Source organism: Euprymna scolopes, chromosome 9 (assembly GCF_053919585.1).
Source record: "Euprymna scolopes isolate OS-2025 chromosome 9, ASM5391958v1, whole genome shotgun sequence".
NCBI lineage: Eukaryota > Metazoa > Mollusca > Cephalopoda > Sepiida > Sepiolidae > Euprymna > Euprymna scolopes.
This window is the reverse complement of record NC_136490.1, coordinates 150906672-150925705: the sequence shown is the minus strand read 5'-3', so window position 1 is coordinate 150925705 and position 19034 is coordinate 150906672. Positions and strand designations below refer to the sequence as shown.

Below are 19034 nucleotides of genomic sequence, written 5' to 3'. Positions count from 1 at the left end.
AGGCTCGCAACGTCTCTTCTGTGGGAGAGAGGTTGCAGGGTAGAGAAAAGGACATCCGCCACGAAGTCTATTTTGTACTCTGTCAAGGCAGGATAGGCTGTCTTTAGCAGCTCCTGCCCAGATATGGCAACAGTATTCCATCCTTGGACGTACTTGACTTTTATATAGATAGAGAATTGCATCCGTAGTGAGATATCTTCTGGAGCGGTAGAAGGATCCCACCATCTTTCCAGTGACCTTGGCAACAGACTTGATGTACGTGTTCCATTTCAGATCAGGAGTAAAGGTCAAACCCAGAAGCTTGTCAAAACACGGGGCCTCACCCAGACGAGAGCCATCCATCACAATTGATGCCAGATGGGGATCAGAGCGTTGATGATGTAAGGATAGCAGTTTGGTTTTGGATGCATTAAAGGTAACCAGCCACATCTTCCCCCACTGAACCACGCGCTCGAGATCAGAGGAGAGAGAATCAGAGAGAACTTTGTCATTTACAGCCTTTGATGTGTTGCCGTAGATGGTCGTGTCATCAGCATAGATGTCAACGAATGATTTAAGTATGTGTTTAGGGAGGTCATTGATGTAGATCAGGAAGAGAGTTGGGCCCAGGATTGACCCCTGAGGGACTCCAGCATTTATATTGCAGGCCTCCGATTTTTGTCCATCTACCACTACTCTTATGAGCCTATCGGAGAGAAATGATTTAATGATTGAGAAAACATTTCCAGTTATACCGTAGCTGGAAATCTTGTGAAGTAGACCCTTATGCCATACCTTGTCGAAGGCCTTTGATATGTCGAGAGCAATTGCCCTAGAAAGGAAGCCTTTGTCAAGAGATTCACTAATCCTGTGGGATATAACCGTCAGCACATCTGCGGTAGATCTTGCAGAGCGGAAACCATATTGTGTGTCACTAAGGTTATTCCTGCTGAGGTGGTTGACTACTTCTCTATTTAATATGGATTCCAGCAACTTACTCATAACACACAGGAGACTTATTGGTCTGTATTGAGAGGGAGATGACTTATCACCTGAATTCTTAAATACAGGGCAAACTGATGAGGTCTTCCAGGGAGTCGGAAAGCACTTCTCCTTAAGGCAGCGCTTAAATAGTTTCGTAAGTATGGGAGAAAGTTCTGGTTGAAGCTTTTTTAACACTATAATTGGGATGCCATCAGGGCCAGTTGCTTTACTGGAATCTAGGTTCTTTATTAGCTTGGCGACCTCATGCACGGATATTATACACGTAATAATATTTAATAATATATATATATATATATATATATATATATATATGCCTTTTATGCACATAATAATATTTAATATATATATATATACCTTTTATGCACATAATATTTAATAATATATATATATATATACCTTTTATGCACATAATATTTAATAATATATATATATATATATATATATACCTTTTATGCACATAATATTTAATAATATATATATATATACCTTTTATGCACATAATATTTAATAATATATATATATATACCTTTTATGCACATAATATTTAATAATATATATACCTTTTATGCACATAATATTTAATAATATATATATATATACCTTTTATGCACATAATATTTAATAATATATATATATATACCTTTTATGCACATATTTAATAATATATATATATATATATATACCTTTTATGCACATATTTAATAATATATATATATATATATACCTTTTATGCACATATTTAATAATATATATATATATATATATATATATATATACCTTTTATGCACATATTTAATAATATATATATATATATACCTTTTATGCACATATTTAATAATATATATATATATATACCTTTTATGCACATATTTAATAATATATATATATATATATATACCTTTTATGCACATATTTAATAATATATATATATATATATATACCTTTTATGCACATATTTAATAATATATATATATATACCTTTTATGCACATATTTAATAATATATATATATATATATATATACCTTTTATGCACATATTTAATAATATATATATATATATATATACCTTTTATGCACATATTTAATAATATATATATATACACCTTTTATGCACATATTTAATAATATATATATATACACCTTTTATGCACATATTTAATAATATATATATATATACCTTTTATGCACATATTTAATAATATATATATATATACCTTTTATGCACATATTTAATAATAATATATATATATATACCTTTTATGCAGATATTTAATAATATATATATATATACCTTTTATGCAGATATTTAATAATATATATATATATATATACCTTTTATGCACATATTTAATAATATATATATATACCTTTTATGCACATATTTAATAATATATATATATATATATATACCTTTTATGCACATATTTAATAATATATATATATATACCTTTTATGCACATATTTAATAATATATATATATATATACCTTTTATGCACATATTTAATAATATATATATATATATATATATATATATATACCTTTTATGCACATATTTAATAATATATATATATACACCTTTTATGCACATATTTAATAATATATATATATACACCTTTTATGCACATATTTAATAATATATATATATACACCTTTTATGCACATATTTAATAATATATATATATATACCTTTTATGCACATATTTAATAATAATATATATATATATACCTTTTATGCAGATATTTAATAATATATATATATATACCTTTTATGCAGATATTTAATAATAATATATATATATATATACCTTTTATGCACATATTTAATAATATATATATATATATATATACCTTTTATGCACATATTTAATAATATATATATATATATATATACCTTTTATGCACATATTTAATAATATATATATATATATATATATATATATACCTTTTATGCACATATTTAATAATATATATATATATATATATATATATATACCTTTTATGCACATATTTAATAATATATATATATACCCTTATACACATAATAATATTTAATAATATATATATATAAATATACCCTTATATGCATAATATTTAATAATATATATATATATATATATATATATAAATATACCCTTATATGCATAATATTTAATAATATATATATATATATAAATATACCCTTATACGCATAATATTTAATAATATATATATATATATAAATATACCCTTATACGCATAATATTTAATAATATATATATATACCCTTTATGCACATATTTAATAATATGTACATACCTTTTATGTACATAATATTTAATAATAATATGTACATATGATGGCAGCAAATTCGTTTTCAAACATTGCCATTACTTGATATAGCACAACAAAAAGTTATACAGAAACATGAAAACAAATCATTGATGGGCTGCACAAAGGTGGCTTTTAAGCCCTGCCAAACTCTGGCATTCTTTGACACACATTATGCAAACATGTGCGCCACTAGCAGCACGTTCTTGATAGTTACTTCTATGTATAATCAAATGCCGTTTCAAATCACCTGCTGTTTTGTACGTCCGCCCGCAGTAGACACGGGTTAGATCTGGCAATACAAGACTGCTTTGTGACCCACTGCGCTGATGAGTAGTCTGGTGGCTCATCAGCCCAGCTCTGCTCAGACATAATCTTCTGCACACCTCAATCTCCAGACCCCATCTATCCATTGCTCCTTTCACCCTCCCTCTCCGAATATCATGCTTCAGCTGAACCCAGTATGAGCGGCTGAAACATATATACATATTTAGGGTTAGTGCATGCTCTAAATTTCTTTGAAGGGTAAGGAATTTTATCACCGAAGATGCGTCACCTGATTCCCTTTAGATATTTGACCCTTAGGTATCAAGGCTCCTAGCTGACTTCAGTTAGGTCTAAGCAAATGGGGTGCTAGGCTTGTATTCCTTGTAATCTGCCGTGCAAGCAGTTATGCAGACGCAGTAAAAATGAAAGAGCATAGAGTTGGCAGTTCAGCTGGAAAACAGAGATCAACACAAAGAGAAAAAGAAAACAAACAGAATGGCAATGATAACTCAAAATCCAAATAATTAGATTTTTATATCTTTGTTTTTATAAGAAAAAAAAAAAAAAAAAAAAAAACCAACACTTGAATGGCACTGAAATAAAAGCATATAATTAATAGACAGAATAAGGATAAAATAAAATGCTATAGGTATTGAAATTAAAGTCTTTCAGTTTTCTCTGGTAAGTCTGATAGGGTTTAATCATAGAGAAGTTTCTCTACTGAATGTTCAATGGGACGACCAAATGAGTCCCTGGAAATGTAGGAAAGATGAGGGTTTAAACACAGAAGTTTTCTCTACTGAAATTTTTAAAACATTTCAAAGAAACTGAAATTTAGGGAATATTTATTCATTAATGTCTAATACCTAATATTAGGTATCCCAAACTAGATTAATTTATGTCATACACTTTAAAAAAAACTTTGCTGTTATTCATTTCTAGTGCTGTAAGATATTAAAAAAAAATATATGAAGATAAATTTTGTATCTCAGTTAGTACTTGAGTTATGATCATTCAGTTAACATTGTGTTTAGTGTGATAAAAAGCATGTTTTTAATTTAAAGTTTTGTAAAATTTTATTCACTGAAGTTTTCAACTTTTAAATTTTTAATGAAAATTAACTTAAACTTCTATACTTTATCCACCAAATTGAAGAATAACCTTTCTTTTATGAGATGGAATGATTTTTCAAAAAGCATTAAAAATAGGATTAAAAATATTTAAAAAAAAAAAAAAAAAAATTAGCGGAACCGAACGCATTTTTTTAAGATAGTTACATAATTCCAATCAACCTGGAAAAAGAAAATTAATCAAAAAAAAAAAGCAATGTCATTAAAAAGAATAAAAATTCAATTTTATTTACATACTAATTCCATAGATATAACCTGAAAATACCATAAAATATCTATGAAAATTTTATTATTTTTACCCATTTTCACAGCATTAACATGCCAATTTGGGATACCTACTTAAAATTTCCAAAAAAAACTTGAGTTATCTAAATTTTCACAAAAGCCTTCTACCCCCGGTTTTTTTTTTAATTTATTTTCATAAAACTAAATATAACCCATATTCGGAACCTTTATGCTAGCAGCTGTGTTGTAAAATTAATGATGATCAATTAATTAGTTTAGGATCCTCTACATACAAATATATAAACATACCTAATTTTATAAAGATAGATAAATATACATGAAAGTTGTTTGGTAGTTTCAATGCTTTTAAAACAGTCGCCACTAAGAATGAAAAAAAGTTTTTTAAAAATTAACTATTTCTTTTGTGCATTAATTTGGTCCATGGTGAATTAAGGGAATGAATGTTATGGAATTATTTTTTTTATTCATTTTTGTTACTATAATAATATCGGGGCCAGACTAAACCTGTTGATGTAAAGTTTATTAGTGTATCTTTTGTAATTCCTCAGTTTTAGTCAGACACACCTGTGCACAATTATGGCAACTTTTCTTTATATAATAAAGATAAGACAATAGGAATGAGACAGTGTCACAAAATCCTTACTTTACATTAATAAAAAATCTGAGGAAACGTTAATATTGTAATCTCAAATGGGCTAACATTAGATTTAAGCATATAAAAATCACCCCTGCTCAGGTACATGCTATCATAAAAAATCTTGACAATTCAAAAGCTTGTGGACCTGATCTCATCCCAGCTGTGCTATTAAAAAAGTGCTCAGCCGAAGTAGCTCCAGTTCTCTCCAAACTCAACAACAAATGCCTTAATGAATCATGCTTTCCGGGCTGTTGGAAAACTGCTTCTGTGGTACCAATATTCAAGAATTCTGGCGAAAGAACTGACCCATCAAATTATCGCCCCATTAGCCTCCTCCCACTTTTCGCCAAAATATTTGAGATCATAATTAACCATGCTCTAGTCCGGCACCTTACAGATGCTAAACTTCTGACTGACAAACAATATGGATTTAGACAAGCCCGTTCCACAGCAGACATCCTCACTGTAATCTCTGAACGTATATACCATTCACTGGACAAAGCGGGGGAGGGCAGAGCGGTAGCTCTAGATATATCTAAGGCTTTTGACAGGGTATGGCACAAGGGTCTCCTCAGGAAAATTAAATCATACGGTATCACTGGTAGAATACTTAGCATAATTAAATCCTTCTTAGATAAGAGAAAAATCCAGGTTGTCCTCGACGGTTGAACATCTAAACAGTGTGATATAAATGCGGGAGTGCCTCAGGGGTCTATTCTTGGACCTCTATTGTTCCTAATATTTATTAATGACCTCCCCAACAAAACTGCCTCTGAGATGGGTATATATGCTGATGACACCACACTCTATAACACGCATGATAGGAAAACAAATGAACACATATCTAAAGAAATGGCAAAAACACTAGAGGATGACCTCCAATCTGTAGTGGAATGGGGACATAAATGGATGGTCACATTCAATGCTGCCAAGACTAAACTGGGTTCCTTCAATAACTACAAGAAACCTTCTCTGCCACAAATAGCAATGGCCAGTGACTCCCTGTCTGAGAATACATCTTTCAAACTGCTTGGCCTAACATTCACAGGAAACATGAGCTGAGACAGTTATATTGAAAACATTGCCAGGGCCACTGCGAAGAAGGTAGGCTCTCTCTACCGTGCTAGAAAACTACTGACACCTGAAAGTATCCTGTATCTCTATAAGGCCACCATTCGCCCATGTATGGAGTATTGTTGTCACATCTGGGCTGGTGTGTCTACTACTAGTCTCTCGCTCCTAGACAAGGTTAAAAAAAGAGTCGCCAATCTGATAGGCCCTGAACTGGCATCTAAGCTTCAGCCCATCCCATCGACGAAACGTTGCATCCGTCTGCTTGTTCTACAAGTATTTTAATGGTGAATGTTCTGATGAACTGCAGACACTTGTGCCCCCACGACATAGACACCCTCGACAAACCCGACAGGCAACTAAATCCCACCCCCACACAGTAGAGATCCCTAGATGTAAAAGATCTTTTTACTCCAGTAGTTTCTTCCCCAGAACCACTAGACTCTGGAATTCCATTCCAGGATCCTGCTTCCCTAACTGTACTGACATGCAGAAGTTCAAGTGCAACGTGAACCGACATCTTGCTGCCCAAATCCCTACATAGTGCCCCAGTAGTTGCTGACCCTGATAGTAGCCCTCTACACCAAAGTGGCAATGTGCCTTGTTTGGGGTGAAAATGTAATAAAAAAAAATATATATATAACGGCAATAAAAATATTTAATTATGGTAAAACGAGTTATCAAACTATTAACCAAGAGCCAAATCATGCATTGCTGGTATTCTTGTCCCATCAGTGATTCAAAAAGTATAGAAAAACATCCATTACATTAGTAGTCCTATGTTGCAAAAAAAAAAAAATGTTATGACTGGATTTTTTTATGATTTGCAGGTTTTTGTCTGTCTGGAAAAAAAAAAAAAACTTACATCAAGTGGCTTCACCTTATCTTTGTATTAATAAAATTATCAAACAAGAATTTTTAGTTTTAATCATTTTTTGATTTTTTTTACCCTGGTGCCCCCCATCATATAATTAATTTTTTATTGGTCTCCTGCCAAAGAAGGGATTGGATCTAGTAATTCACTCGCATTTGTTTATTCACACTTTTCTCAATAACCATGCTTTGAATTTTTTTTTTTTTTTAAATTTTGCACAAACATTAGCCATAGTGAAAGTAAATTTTTTATTTATTTTCCAGAATCAGTGATGCAGAAAAAGTCCCTCTTGATAGTTCGGATACAGAACAGCCTTTCAACCATCATCGTTACAATATTGAATTTACTTTTGACTCTGATGTCAAATGCGCCATTACCATTTATTATTTTGCCATGGAAGAAATCAGTAATGGCCACCTTGTGTAAGTCGTTCACTTTGGTTCAGTAACTTTTTCTTTTTATTTAAAAAAGCTTTTTCATAACTTTTCATTTCTTTTGTTACTACAGCATTTATATTCATAAAACTAGTTTTTAGAATTTAATTTAAAGTGTTTTGGGATCCTTTGCCAGTAAGTAGTGATTATTAAGGAACATGAGTTGCAACAGATACATTGAGGGCATTGCCAAGGCTGCTGCAAGAAAGATGGGCTCTCTACTGTTATAAAGTGACTTACGCCTGACCTGTACCTCTACATTCGCTCATGTATGGAATATTGTTGTCACATTTGAGATGGTGCATCTGCTACTAGTCTCTACTGGACAGGGTTCAAAAGAGTGCCGCCAACCTAATAGGTCCCAAACTGTCAGTTAGGCTTCAACATCTATCGCATCAACAAAATGTTGCATCCCTCTATCTGTTTTACAAGTATTGTAATGGTAAGTGGTCTGACCTACAAGCCCTTGTACCCCCTTTACATAAATATCCCTGACAAGCAGCAAAATCCCACCCCTACACAGATCTCCAGATAATAGAAAGCCTTCTATTCTAATAGTTTCTTCTCTAGAACTGCTAGAATTCCCTTCCGGGTTCCTGCTTCCCTGACTGTACTAAAATGCAGAAGTTCAAGTGTAATGTAAATAGACATCTTGCTGCTCAACTCCCTACATAGTACCCTACAAATTTATGTCCAGATTGTAATTCCCCCCCTCCCTACATCAAAGTGGCATTGTCTTGTTCGGGGTGAAAATTTAACAAAATAAAAAAACCTTGAAAACTCACCAAGTCTCAATTGGTTCCATGCATGAGTAGATTTGTCTTAAGTTGAACAGAAGATCAACAATCACAAGAGGATCACGGCTCAAACATAGAAAAGCATTGATCAAAAGAATGAAGATCAGCAACTGCATACTATGTAAAACGGTTCTGCTTTCTTGATCAACCGCACATGTATGCATAATATATGATGAGGTACTAAATTGTTCATATGGAACATGCAAATGAATTCTTTTATTCCTGCATTTTGTTTTCTTTCCCACTTTTCTCTAATATATAGGATACACCATAATTAACGCTCTTTTTAATTTCATTAACCTGTGGAAATACATTCAAATTATGAAAGCATTTTAAAGAGCATTGATGCTGATCTTTCTGACTCTCTATTTCTCCCTTTCTTTTCTGACTTTGGTGCTATGGGGAAATATGTAGTTTATTTTTAATGCATCTCATGCAAAGCTTCTCTCTTTTCACCACTAAAGCTTGGATCCTAATTTCTTTCCAGTTAAAGTGAATCACTTAATTTTTGAGGAAGCTCCCTTTGATAAACTCCAAACCTAAATCTGTTTTAATAGCCTCAGTTATGGAATTGACTTCTAGAGAAAATTGGTCACTTTTTTTTTTTTTTTTTTTTTTTTTTTTTTAAATATTGAAAGCTTGCATGAAAGATCTAGTGAATTAAGTTTCTTGAGAGATGTACTGTTGTGTTCAGTTAGTATGATGTGAAAGATGTGTTTTATGACAGGCTTAATACAGTAACTAATAAGGTTGATGAGAAGGAAGTATTTTTTGATTTGAGTAGTCGTATTGAAAAGATGCCCGGGGATTTTGAGGATGTGCATGGAAGAGTTGGATATGGTGATAAGAATACAGAAGGGGAGAATTTTAGAATTTAGTCTTGAAATGAATATGTTGGCTGCAGACCTTCATTTTAGAAAAAGGAAATGTCATTTACTAAAGTATGAATCTGGTGCAACAAAACTCAAATTGATTATTTGCTCGTTAAGAAAAAAACCCCCAGAAATTTCAACAAGTTTCTGTCTTTTTTTCCTAACCATTACTAAATGTAATACCTGAAGAAATTGTGACATACCGAAAACTTGTTTACAATTTCATGCTTATAAAGCTTGTGAGGTAAAGAGTTTATTCCCAGTGTACCTTAGAAGGAGGAAGTTCGTTGGTCAGAAATTCATGTGGAGACCCCAGCCTGTCAAGATGAAATCCAAGGTGACAACAGGGACCTCAAAATGCGTCGCTAAATCAAGAATAGTAAAAAAAAAAAAAAAAAAAACAATGAAAAGAATTTAATATATATATATATATATATATATATATATATATTAAAGAAGAAAATGACTATGTAACTGTAAGAGTGTTGAGAGCTCAACACACCAATAGAAAGATGTGGAGGTTGAACAAAGAATGCATGAGTTTAGAAACCAAGTGATGAAGCATTTAGTTGCCAAATCTATTTCAGGGAGAAGTTGAAAGATGCACTTTTATGCATAATAGATTAGATGTCAGGGGATAGAAGGTCCCCTAAGGCATAAGTTGACATGGTGGTGAAATGATATAGTTGAGAAGTGTATAAAAATAAAGTAGAAACAATGAAGTGAGTGGAGAAAATGTTTAATGAATAAGGATATGTATCTGTCAGCAAATGGGACGGCAAGAAGAACAACATCCAAAGTGTGATGGAGAGTGTGCTACAAAGGGATGGGCAGAAGAATAAAATGATTGGAATAGCTAAGTAGATGGCACCAACAAATACGGATATTGTTGGGAGAAGTGCATTCAAAGTAACAATGTTGTGTTAACAATTGAACAGGACCAGAGGAATGTTTGGAAATGATATTGTGAGAGATGTCAACTGTGATTCTTGGAGCTTGTGACTATTGGAATATTTAAATGGTTGTAAAGTAGCAGTAGTATTCGATTCTTGATTTCATATTGAAATTCTTTAATTAAATCTATCTTTTCAAAATTCCTCTTCTTCATTTAGATACCATCCCAGAGCGGCATCTATGAATTCTGAAACGTACCATTACAAACGTGGAGCAAATCAAGTATTTTGTCAATCAACACATGTTGTTGATCCTAGCAAGTTCCCTGAAGAAGATGTGAGTAAATCAATTGTTTCTTTCGATTTTTAGAAACGTACAGTATATCTTCACAAACTATGAAATTTTTTTTTCATGACAAATCATGTTCAATCAAAATGTCATTTTAAAAAAATTGATAATTACTTTTGCACTTGACCATGCTTTGTTAAATTTTTTAAATGGCTGAATTATGATTTATACTAGCAAGGACACCCGACGTTGCCGAGGATTAAATGATGATCAATGACTATTTCACACTCTTATATTTTTATTGTCATGGAAATCTGTGAGGAAGCTTCACATGCCTCCATGCAGTAACTTAATCTCAAATATGTTATTCTACATTGCACTCTAGAGAGCCTACTGTTTCTTTTTATAAAATTATTTTATATAAACTTCTTTCCAGTTAACGAAAAAAAAAACATTAAGAAATTTATGTGCTGGGTTTGAACCTACAGACAATGTCACGCAAAAAAAAACAACAAAAAAAACGTAAATTTTCAAGTCTTATAAAATTCTTTGTAGTTAATTAAAAAAAAATTAAGAAATTTACGTGTGGAGTTTGAAGCTACAGACCACGTCATGAAAAAAAAAAAACATGCTATCAACTTACCCATAGTAGAATTTTCACAGCCCGTTGTTCTATCATTGTTTAAGCGACGATATGGAAAAAATGGCTTTACCAATAATAAATTAAAATAATGGTTTCTATTAGCGGTAATTATCGGGGCTATTCTGAGACAAAACTTAACTAAGATCACTCCCAGGCTTATGCACTAAAGTTCTGTAAATTTTAAAGAAAATCTGTTCAGCCATTTTGAAGTCTATAAGGAACTCACTCACTTGCGTGCGCGCACACACACACACACACACACAGTTGCATTTATATATATAAAATCAAAGTGTATTTCTGAGATAAGGATTTATAATTTGTGTTACTTAAACTATTATTCTCATATTGTTATATTCATAACGTTTTGGTTGATGCAACCTCTGACATTCTTCACGTGTACTTTTTCCAAACTTGGGAACCTTCTCATCGTACTTGGGAACATGTATAGAATTTCAAACTGAACCCTATAATTTATTCAAAAGGGTGGACCGTTTTCATTCTCTCAGCCACGACTCGGTTGAAGTGTTAATTTTCATGTTATTCTTAGTTATCAACTGTAAAGAAATGAACATTCAACTTCCAAAAATGTCACTTAAAACTGATTGTAAACTAATGCTTATAACTGTTAGGTCATGTCCATGTGAAACATAGAAATTACAAGATGTTGGAAAAAATAGCAACAGATTTTTCCGAACATAGAATTAATGTTAAATAATAAAAAAAAAAAAGTTTTTGTTCTTGTTCGTATTAAAAAAAAAAATGAAGATTTGTATGGCGTGCATACTTATGACAAAGTGAAAATAATATATTCCAAAAATCACGTAACTTGTTCAACTAGTTTTATTTTTAAACAAAAAAAAATCAAATTTTATGAGTTTCTGAGGAGTGAATATCTAGCCCACCATTTTGAAAAATTTCAAACAACGAAGGCGATAATTCAACAATAATTCATGCAGATTTGAATTCCCATTAATCACTTAAAAATTAATTTCTTTATAAGAAATAAAATCACTTGATCAATTTATGATTTTTAGAATGTGATGTTTTCATTTTGTTATGGATATGTATATTATTCAGATGTTTCTTTTACTTTTTGTTTTTTAATATAAAGGAATTCTGAACAAGAATCAATATTTTTTGCTAAAATTATTGTGAATTTCTGCAAAAAAAAAAATAAATAAATAAATCACATGAAAAATGAAAGACATGTACTCGGACATATTTTCTCATGTGAAGATTGAATTTTCTTAATTTTGTATGATTTGACTAAACAACAAATCACTCAAGTTTGCACTCATATTATATCGTGATGATATGACAAATACTTATCTGATCAAAAGTGCCGACAATTTCAAAACTACTTGGGCCTTCGGGACAAGATCAAAGTGTAGTATGTCTTCAGATGCTGCACTTCAATTTCTTGTTCTGTCAGTGGAGGAGAAATCCTTCACGACTGAGACAATTTTTATTTTTGTTCCTTTTCTCCACATTAAAAAACGACCCTGGTGTCTCTGTCCCGTGGGGAGGCATTGTAAATAGGGACAATGTTTTGCATGTGGCATAATAAGTGAAAAATACATGCTCAGCGGTGTGGGTTTTTGTAATTTGTTAGTAATTTTAGTTATTGTCCAGAATTCCTTCTATATTAGAAAAATCTTTAACAGAACAAAAATATCATATTCCAAAAAACCATGTAAATTGATCAAGTAGTTTTATTTTATTTTATTTTTTTTTTTTTTAAGGAAAATCATTTTTGAATGATTTTATGCGATTAATGGGAGATCATAGGTATTACAAGGCTGATAAGTTTGAATTATTGTAGTTATTTGCACTTGTTTTACAAGATGGTGACACAAGACAGTCCATTTTTAGTTAAAAATAAAACTACCTGATCAATTTATGTGACTTTTTGGAATATGACATTTTCATTTCGTCATGAGTACATACATCATACCAATATTTTTTATCTTATTTTTTAATATGAGAGGAATTTTAGACAAGAACCATAATTTGCATATGTAAATATCAATTTTAAAACAAAATGTGGCAACCAGAGAACGTTGTTATCTTGAGATACGCATAACATATATCCACCCACCATCGGATTCATTACAAGTATTCAATATTTGTAATTATCTAAAATTTTTTATCTTTCGTCAAACAAACGAAATATAATTGTTTATTTATAAATTATCTTTTTATAAAGAATTTAGTTTGAGTTGATCCTGGGATTTTGATTATAAAGAATTTAATTGTATTTTTTTTTTTTCAACCAGATAAAATGTGGTATAAATTAATACAAGAAAATATATACAAGGGTCATTCTAAAAGTAAAACCTTTTTTGTTTTTTTTTAACTTAGAAAGTTGAAGAGCTACAAAGATGGGAGTAGTACTGTTAAAACGAGTGATCTTTTGTGCTCCAGAAATTTGTTTTCTCTACATAATTACCATCATTTTCAATGCAGGTTTGCCATGAATTCAATGGCTCATCTCTGCTTCTGACACATATCCCTGATGGGTTGCTTTCTTAGAGAATCATACCGTCAATATCTGAAACAAAGATATGAAACTTTCAGGTGATGAATCCATAAGTTCAGTTATTGTAACTATGCATTTTGCAATCCTCTTCAATCCATTTAGGTGGTATAAAAAATAGGAGGGATTACTTTTGGAACGTCCCTCATATATAAGAAATTATCTGAATAGTATCTTTTTTTTCATTTTTTGTTTAATTTAAAATTGTTTAAAAGTTGTGAGGTTGATAACATTTTGTTGTTTAATGAAGTGTATGTTTGTATTTGTCCTTCAGTGGTTATATAATCCCGACAAAGAAGTCATTCCAGTTGTCATTCAATGCATTGTGGAAGAGGAAGGTATGTAGCATTAATTCATTCTTTTTTTTACTTTTAAAGAAAGAAATCTAACAAAAGCTTTCATTGAAAATAATTTTAGTCCTCATGAATCTTAAAATTTTGTTTTTCTTAAAATAAAAGCATTTGAAAATGTAATATTAAAAAAATGATACTTGTACAGTTTAATCAAGACATTAAAAAATGAAGATATTGAAAAAAAGTTATATTGTACATACCTGTTATGGAATGAAGTTCTCCAGAAAAAAATGTCACTTAATTTGATCAAGTAGTTCTTTTTTCTTTTTTTAGTCGACCCTGAGCTGAAAGTAGCCATGTTTGAATTTTTAGACCATGAGGAAAGGGGGGGGGCACAGGGAGATAACTCGGTCTAAAGCACCGACACTCCCCTTCCCATGTTAAATAATAGCTTCTCTTCCTTCCTTGTGGTCTAAAAATCAAAACATGGCTACCTTTTGCTCAGTATCATAAATTGTTTTTCTGCTGTAAAAAAAAAAACTACTTGATCAAATTAAGTGAAATTTTTTATCAGAACTTTTTTTTTTTTTTTAATGTCTTGATTAGACTGTAAAAATTATACCAATACCAAAAAAAATTTAAGCCCTACAGCCATTTATTTGTAAAAATATGAGTTAAAAACAATGTAATCCGCCTTTTTCTGAAAAGTATTACACTAATGCCTGTGTAAACATAGAAATTGAATGTCATATCAAAATTAGAACACATACAAAAAATAGTGATAAAATTAAGAAAATTAGTTCCAAGGATAAAATTTGATCAATCTAGAATTCACTTAACTCTATAGAAAAATTGAATATGATTTGAGTTTTAAAATAATTAATGGGGTGTTAAATTATCGTAGATATTTTAAAAATATTTTCGGTCTGTAAAATATTTTGCTAAGGCAGATTTCAAAATTAGATTCATTCAAGTGGTTTAAAAATACCAAGGCATTAATTTGCATATGAAAGAATTAACTGCATTAAAAAAGACTAATTGTGGAGAACAGTAAGTTGAGTGTATGACGGCTGAGGAAACACATTGAAGCTAAGTGTTGGTTTGAATTATGGCATCGGTGAAAGGCACTGCTGTCTAAATTTTTATTTAGATAAGTTATGTTGGCAATAAAGTAAATTTAATATGATTCAAGAGTCAAACTGTTTGAGAATTAGTTGTCAATCTATGGAGGAGAGTAAATTACGATTCGAGAGTCAGAATTTCTATTTTATTTTTTGTGTTTGAAAGTCAACAAGAATATGAAAGGTTAGTCATGTATAGGTTGCATCTGGCCGTGTATGAAGCAATAGAGATACAAGTGCTTGTCTGAACACTTGATTCTGATATGAAATGATCTTTAAAAATCATGGGATATGTAGTTCAAAAATATAGAAGTATTAATTTACATATGAAGGAATTAGCTGTGTTAAGGACAGTTAGTCTAGTGTTTGGCAGCTGTGAGAACTTATCCAAGTTAAAAGGTGATGCAAAGTACAGCATCCGTAATAAGAGTGCTGTCAAATTTTATTTAGATTACAATTAACTAATCGTTTCTTGTTTAATAAAATAATACTTTTTAAAATAAGTTGCCAGCTCAAATTAAGAACAACAGTGAACAATTTTGAAATAGGATTGGATGAATTCAGAAAAGATAGTAAAAAAAATAATCAAATTTTAGGAACTATTGGATGTAATATTAAACAAAATTTTATTTGTATATTAATATTTTCTGTGCATTTTTTTTTTTTTTTTTTTTTTTTTTTGAGAAATCTGGTTTGAAAATTGATTTCAGTGAAGTTGTGTTCTGTCCCGCCTACAATCTTTAGAATCGGCTTCAATAGTCTTGATAATACACACGTCCGTTCACATAACACGCTGTCTTTCAACTCACCAGTCATTCCTTTTACTGCTTCTTTTATGCATCTTGTATAATCTAATTTGCGTAGTTTACGTTACTCACATGTGATCGTCAAATACAAAAGTGCTGTCATCATTTTAGTTTTTTTTTGTTAAATTTTGTCTTAAATGAATAAATACAACACTCACGCTAGTAAGGTAAGCTACGATTTTCCCTACCCTCCCCCTGGATCTAATGATCACAAACAGGGCAGAGTGGTAGTATCTGTCTTTGTCGGGTACTTCTTCGAAGAGGAATGACACGGGTCTCAGTCTCCTGCATACTCTCGTCTGTGGGTCAGTTTTCAATAGACACCTCATCAGTTAGGAGGTTACCAGCATCGGTATCACTGTCAAGCAGATCTAAATTCAGATAAATTAGCTGCTCCCTATCCTCAGAATCACTTTTGTCACTTGATAAGTGCGTCCGTATTGCTAGTCGAAGATCTTTAATGTGCCAAGGCACTATATCAACTTTCACAGATTGCAGACTGATCACTTCAGTAATGCAACTCTTGTTATATTTTGTTGTACACCTGTCACGCAGCTTTTTAACTTAAACGATGTCTTCTCTTTCATACTTCCCTTCAGTCACCTCTGGTTTGAGCAGTGGGTTAACGTCAACACTTTTGATTCGAACATAATATCTATGTAACACATCTTTCTGGCTGCGATGATCATAACGGTCCTATGATTTTATTCTACAATTCCATTTCTACTCGGTGAATAGGCACATCGAAACCGTACATGTATGTCCCAATTTTTTGCAAATTCTCTAAACTCTTTACAGGTGAAAGCAGTTGCGTTGTTGGTCAATATTTCCATCGGCAGGTCTTGCTCAAGGAAAATATTCTCCAACTGTCGGATAATAGTGATCACATCTGTCCGACGCAGTGACCGCCATATTGCAAATTTAGAGAAGCCACAGTTGATGATAATTAGAAAATTCTCACCATTGTGGTGGGTTATGTCCATCGCTAATCTACTCCAGTTCTTCACACTAAGTTTTCCTTTTTTTTTTTTTTTTTTTCCAGCAAACAGGTGCTGCAGGCTTTCACAGGTTTTGCAGGCTTTCACAACAGATTTACCAGTCTCTTTGGACATTTGCGGGTCAACCGACCTGGCAAAATATAAAGTTCATTTCACACTTGAATGTCCATTTTGATGATGGATGTCAACCACCTGGTCCTCATCCAGTTGTCCTACTGTTGTACAACTCCTGAGCACCGGCTCTTCCTTCCTTTAGATCCATTCACTTGTGCGGTACTCTGGTAAGACTATCGGCATAGTTCTGACAGAACGTCACGAGTTTTACATCGGTGATCAATCCATATTCTTTCATCAGCGATTTTAGGGTTCCTAACTGTTGCCTGATGAGCATCTGACCAGCTGCTCTTGTGTTCACATATGCTTTTCCAGTTAAAGTGTCGGAAATCCACTCGTGCACCTACACTGAATAAATGACCTGTCTCTTCCCACTGAAAGGCCAAACTGACTCCTTTGAGTGCCACATTGAGTTCAGCTAGATTCATGTGCTGACCATCGTTAGTTGGACATAGTCAACATGCATCCTCAATGACCGTCCCGTTCATTTCCAATGCCACTCCTGTGGCTATGCAACTTGCATTCACCCAGACTGTAATTTTTTTACCGTCCATACACCAGTCTCCTTCAACGGGATCCACTTCTCATATTTTGCCCAAAGTTTCTGCCAATATGTGACAGAAATGCGTTTTTGATTGTCATCCCAGCCCTTTGTTACTGCAGTTGCTAGACACTTGATAAATGCAACTGCTACCCGGAGCCATCCACATACAGGGAAGTGACCAATGAGTTTATCGCAGAGAGAAAATATGTGCCGATGGGTTAATTCAGTAGGGATTGGACTTTGCTTCCACTGAAGAATGCCATCTTTTTCCCAGACTTGCAAGCCAAGAACTCTGGCTCTGGTTCTCAGACGTAATGAATCCTTAGAAACCAAACCATAGTCTAAAAATGTTGTTGCACGTGTGACACAGGAACTACACTTTCATTAATGAAAATATCATCAACATATGCTGATAGGGTGCTTTTGATTGCATGGTCTTAAGATACGATAGCATCTATAACAGACTTCATAATAAGTGGTGCCACATTCAACCCAAATCCTAACCATGTAAGACAGAAGCACTGGCTCCTAAAAATAACTGTTTGAAATGGCCATAGCGCCTCGTCAACATGGATTTGAAAATATGCATTTCACAGATCCATAAGCGACACATTGACTCCTTGTCGCTGCCACTCTTTTAGTTTCTGTGCGCAAACTTCTGCATTGGTAATGAAAGCATCTACAAACTCATTCCTTCCTGGTAATCAAGCACTGGACACACCTTTTGCTTCTGCTCCTAAACAACCACCATTAAGAAATTAGACACTTGGATGAGCCAAGTTCTTCTGAATATGGCACCAGCCATCCATTCTGCTGCCATTGTTGGTTCTCATATTCATAGGCATCCCTGATATGACAAGGCACTGTGTATTCTTGCACCCTGTTACTCGGTTCACTGGGAGACCGTTTGCCCATTTTCATGATGCAGTTCATTCTTTGTTAATGCGATCATAAGTCATGCTAAAGTATACTTGTTGATTGAGATGGCAGCACATCTGTTTAGGCCTCCGAAAGCAGAGACAGGTTCACAACGTCTTTTCTGTGGGAAGGGATTACTCTTTGAAACCATATCTACAGGAAAACTATGTAGGGAGTTGAGCAGTGAGATGTCTGTTCGCATTACATTTACATTTCTGCATGTTAGTACAAACAGGGAAGCAGGAAATCAAAAAGGAAT

The 19034-nt window shown here is 32.4% G+C and overlaps 1 protein-coding gene across 15 annotated transcripts in view; it reads left to right on the top strand.

The window, feature by feature from the left end:
* Positions 1-19034, top strand: part of LOC145284913 (E3 ubiquitin ligase Rnf157-like) — a 156232-nt gene that overhangs the window by 47888 nt on the left and 89310 nt on the right. For all 15 annotated transcript variants that reach the window (XM_080134001.1, XM_080134006.1, XM_080134004.1 and 12 more), the window contains exons 4-6: positions 7781-7939; positions 10733-10850; positions 14256-14319. In XM_080134001.1, the coding sequence (XP_079990127.1) occupies positions 7781-7939; positions 10733-10850; positions 14256-14319 (341 nt within the window). The remainder of the gene's footprint in view (positions 1-7780; positions 7940-10732; positions 10851-14255; positions 14320-19034) is intronic.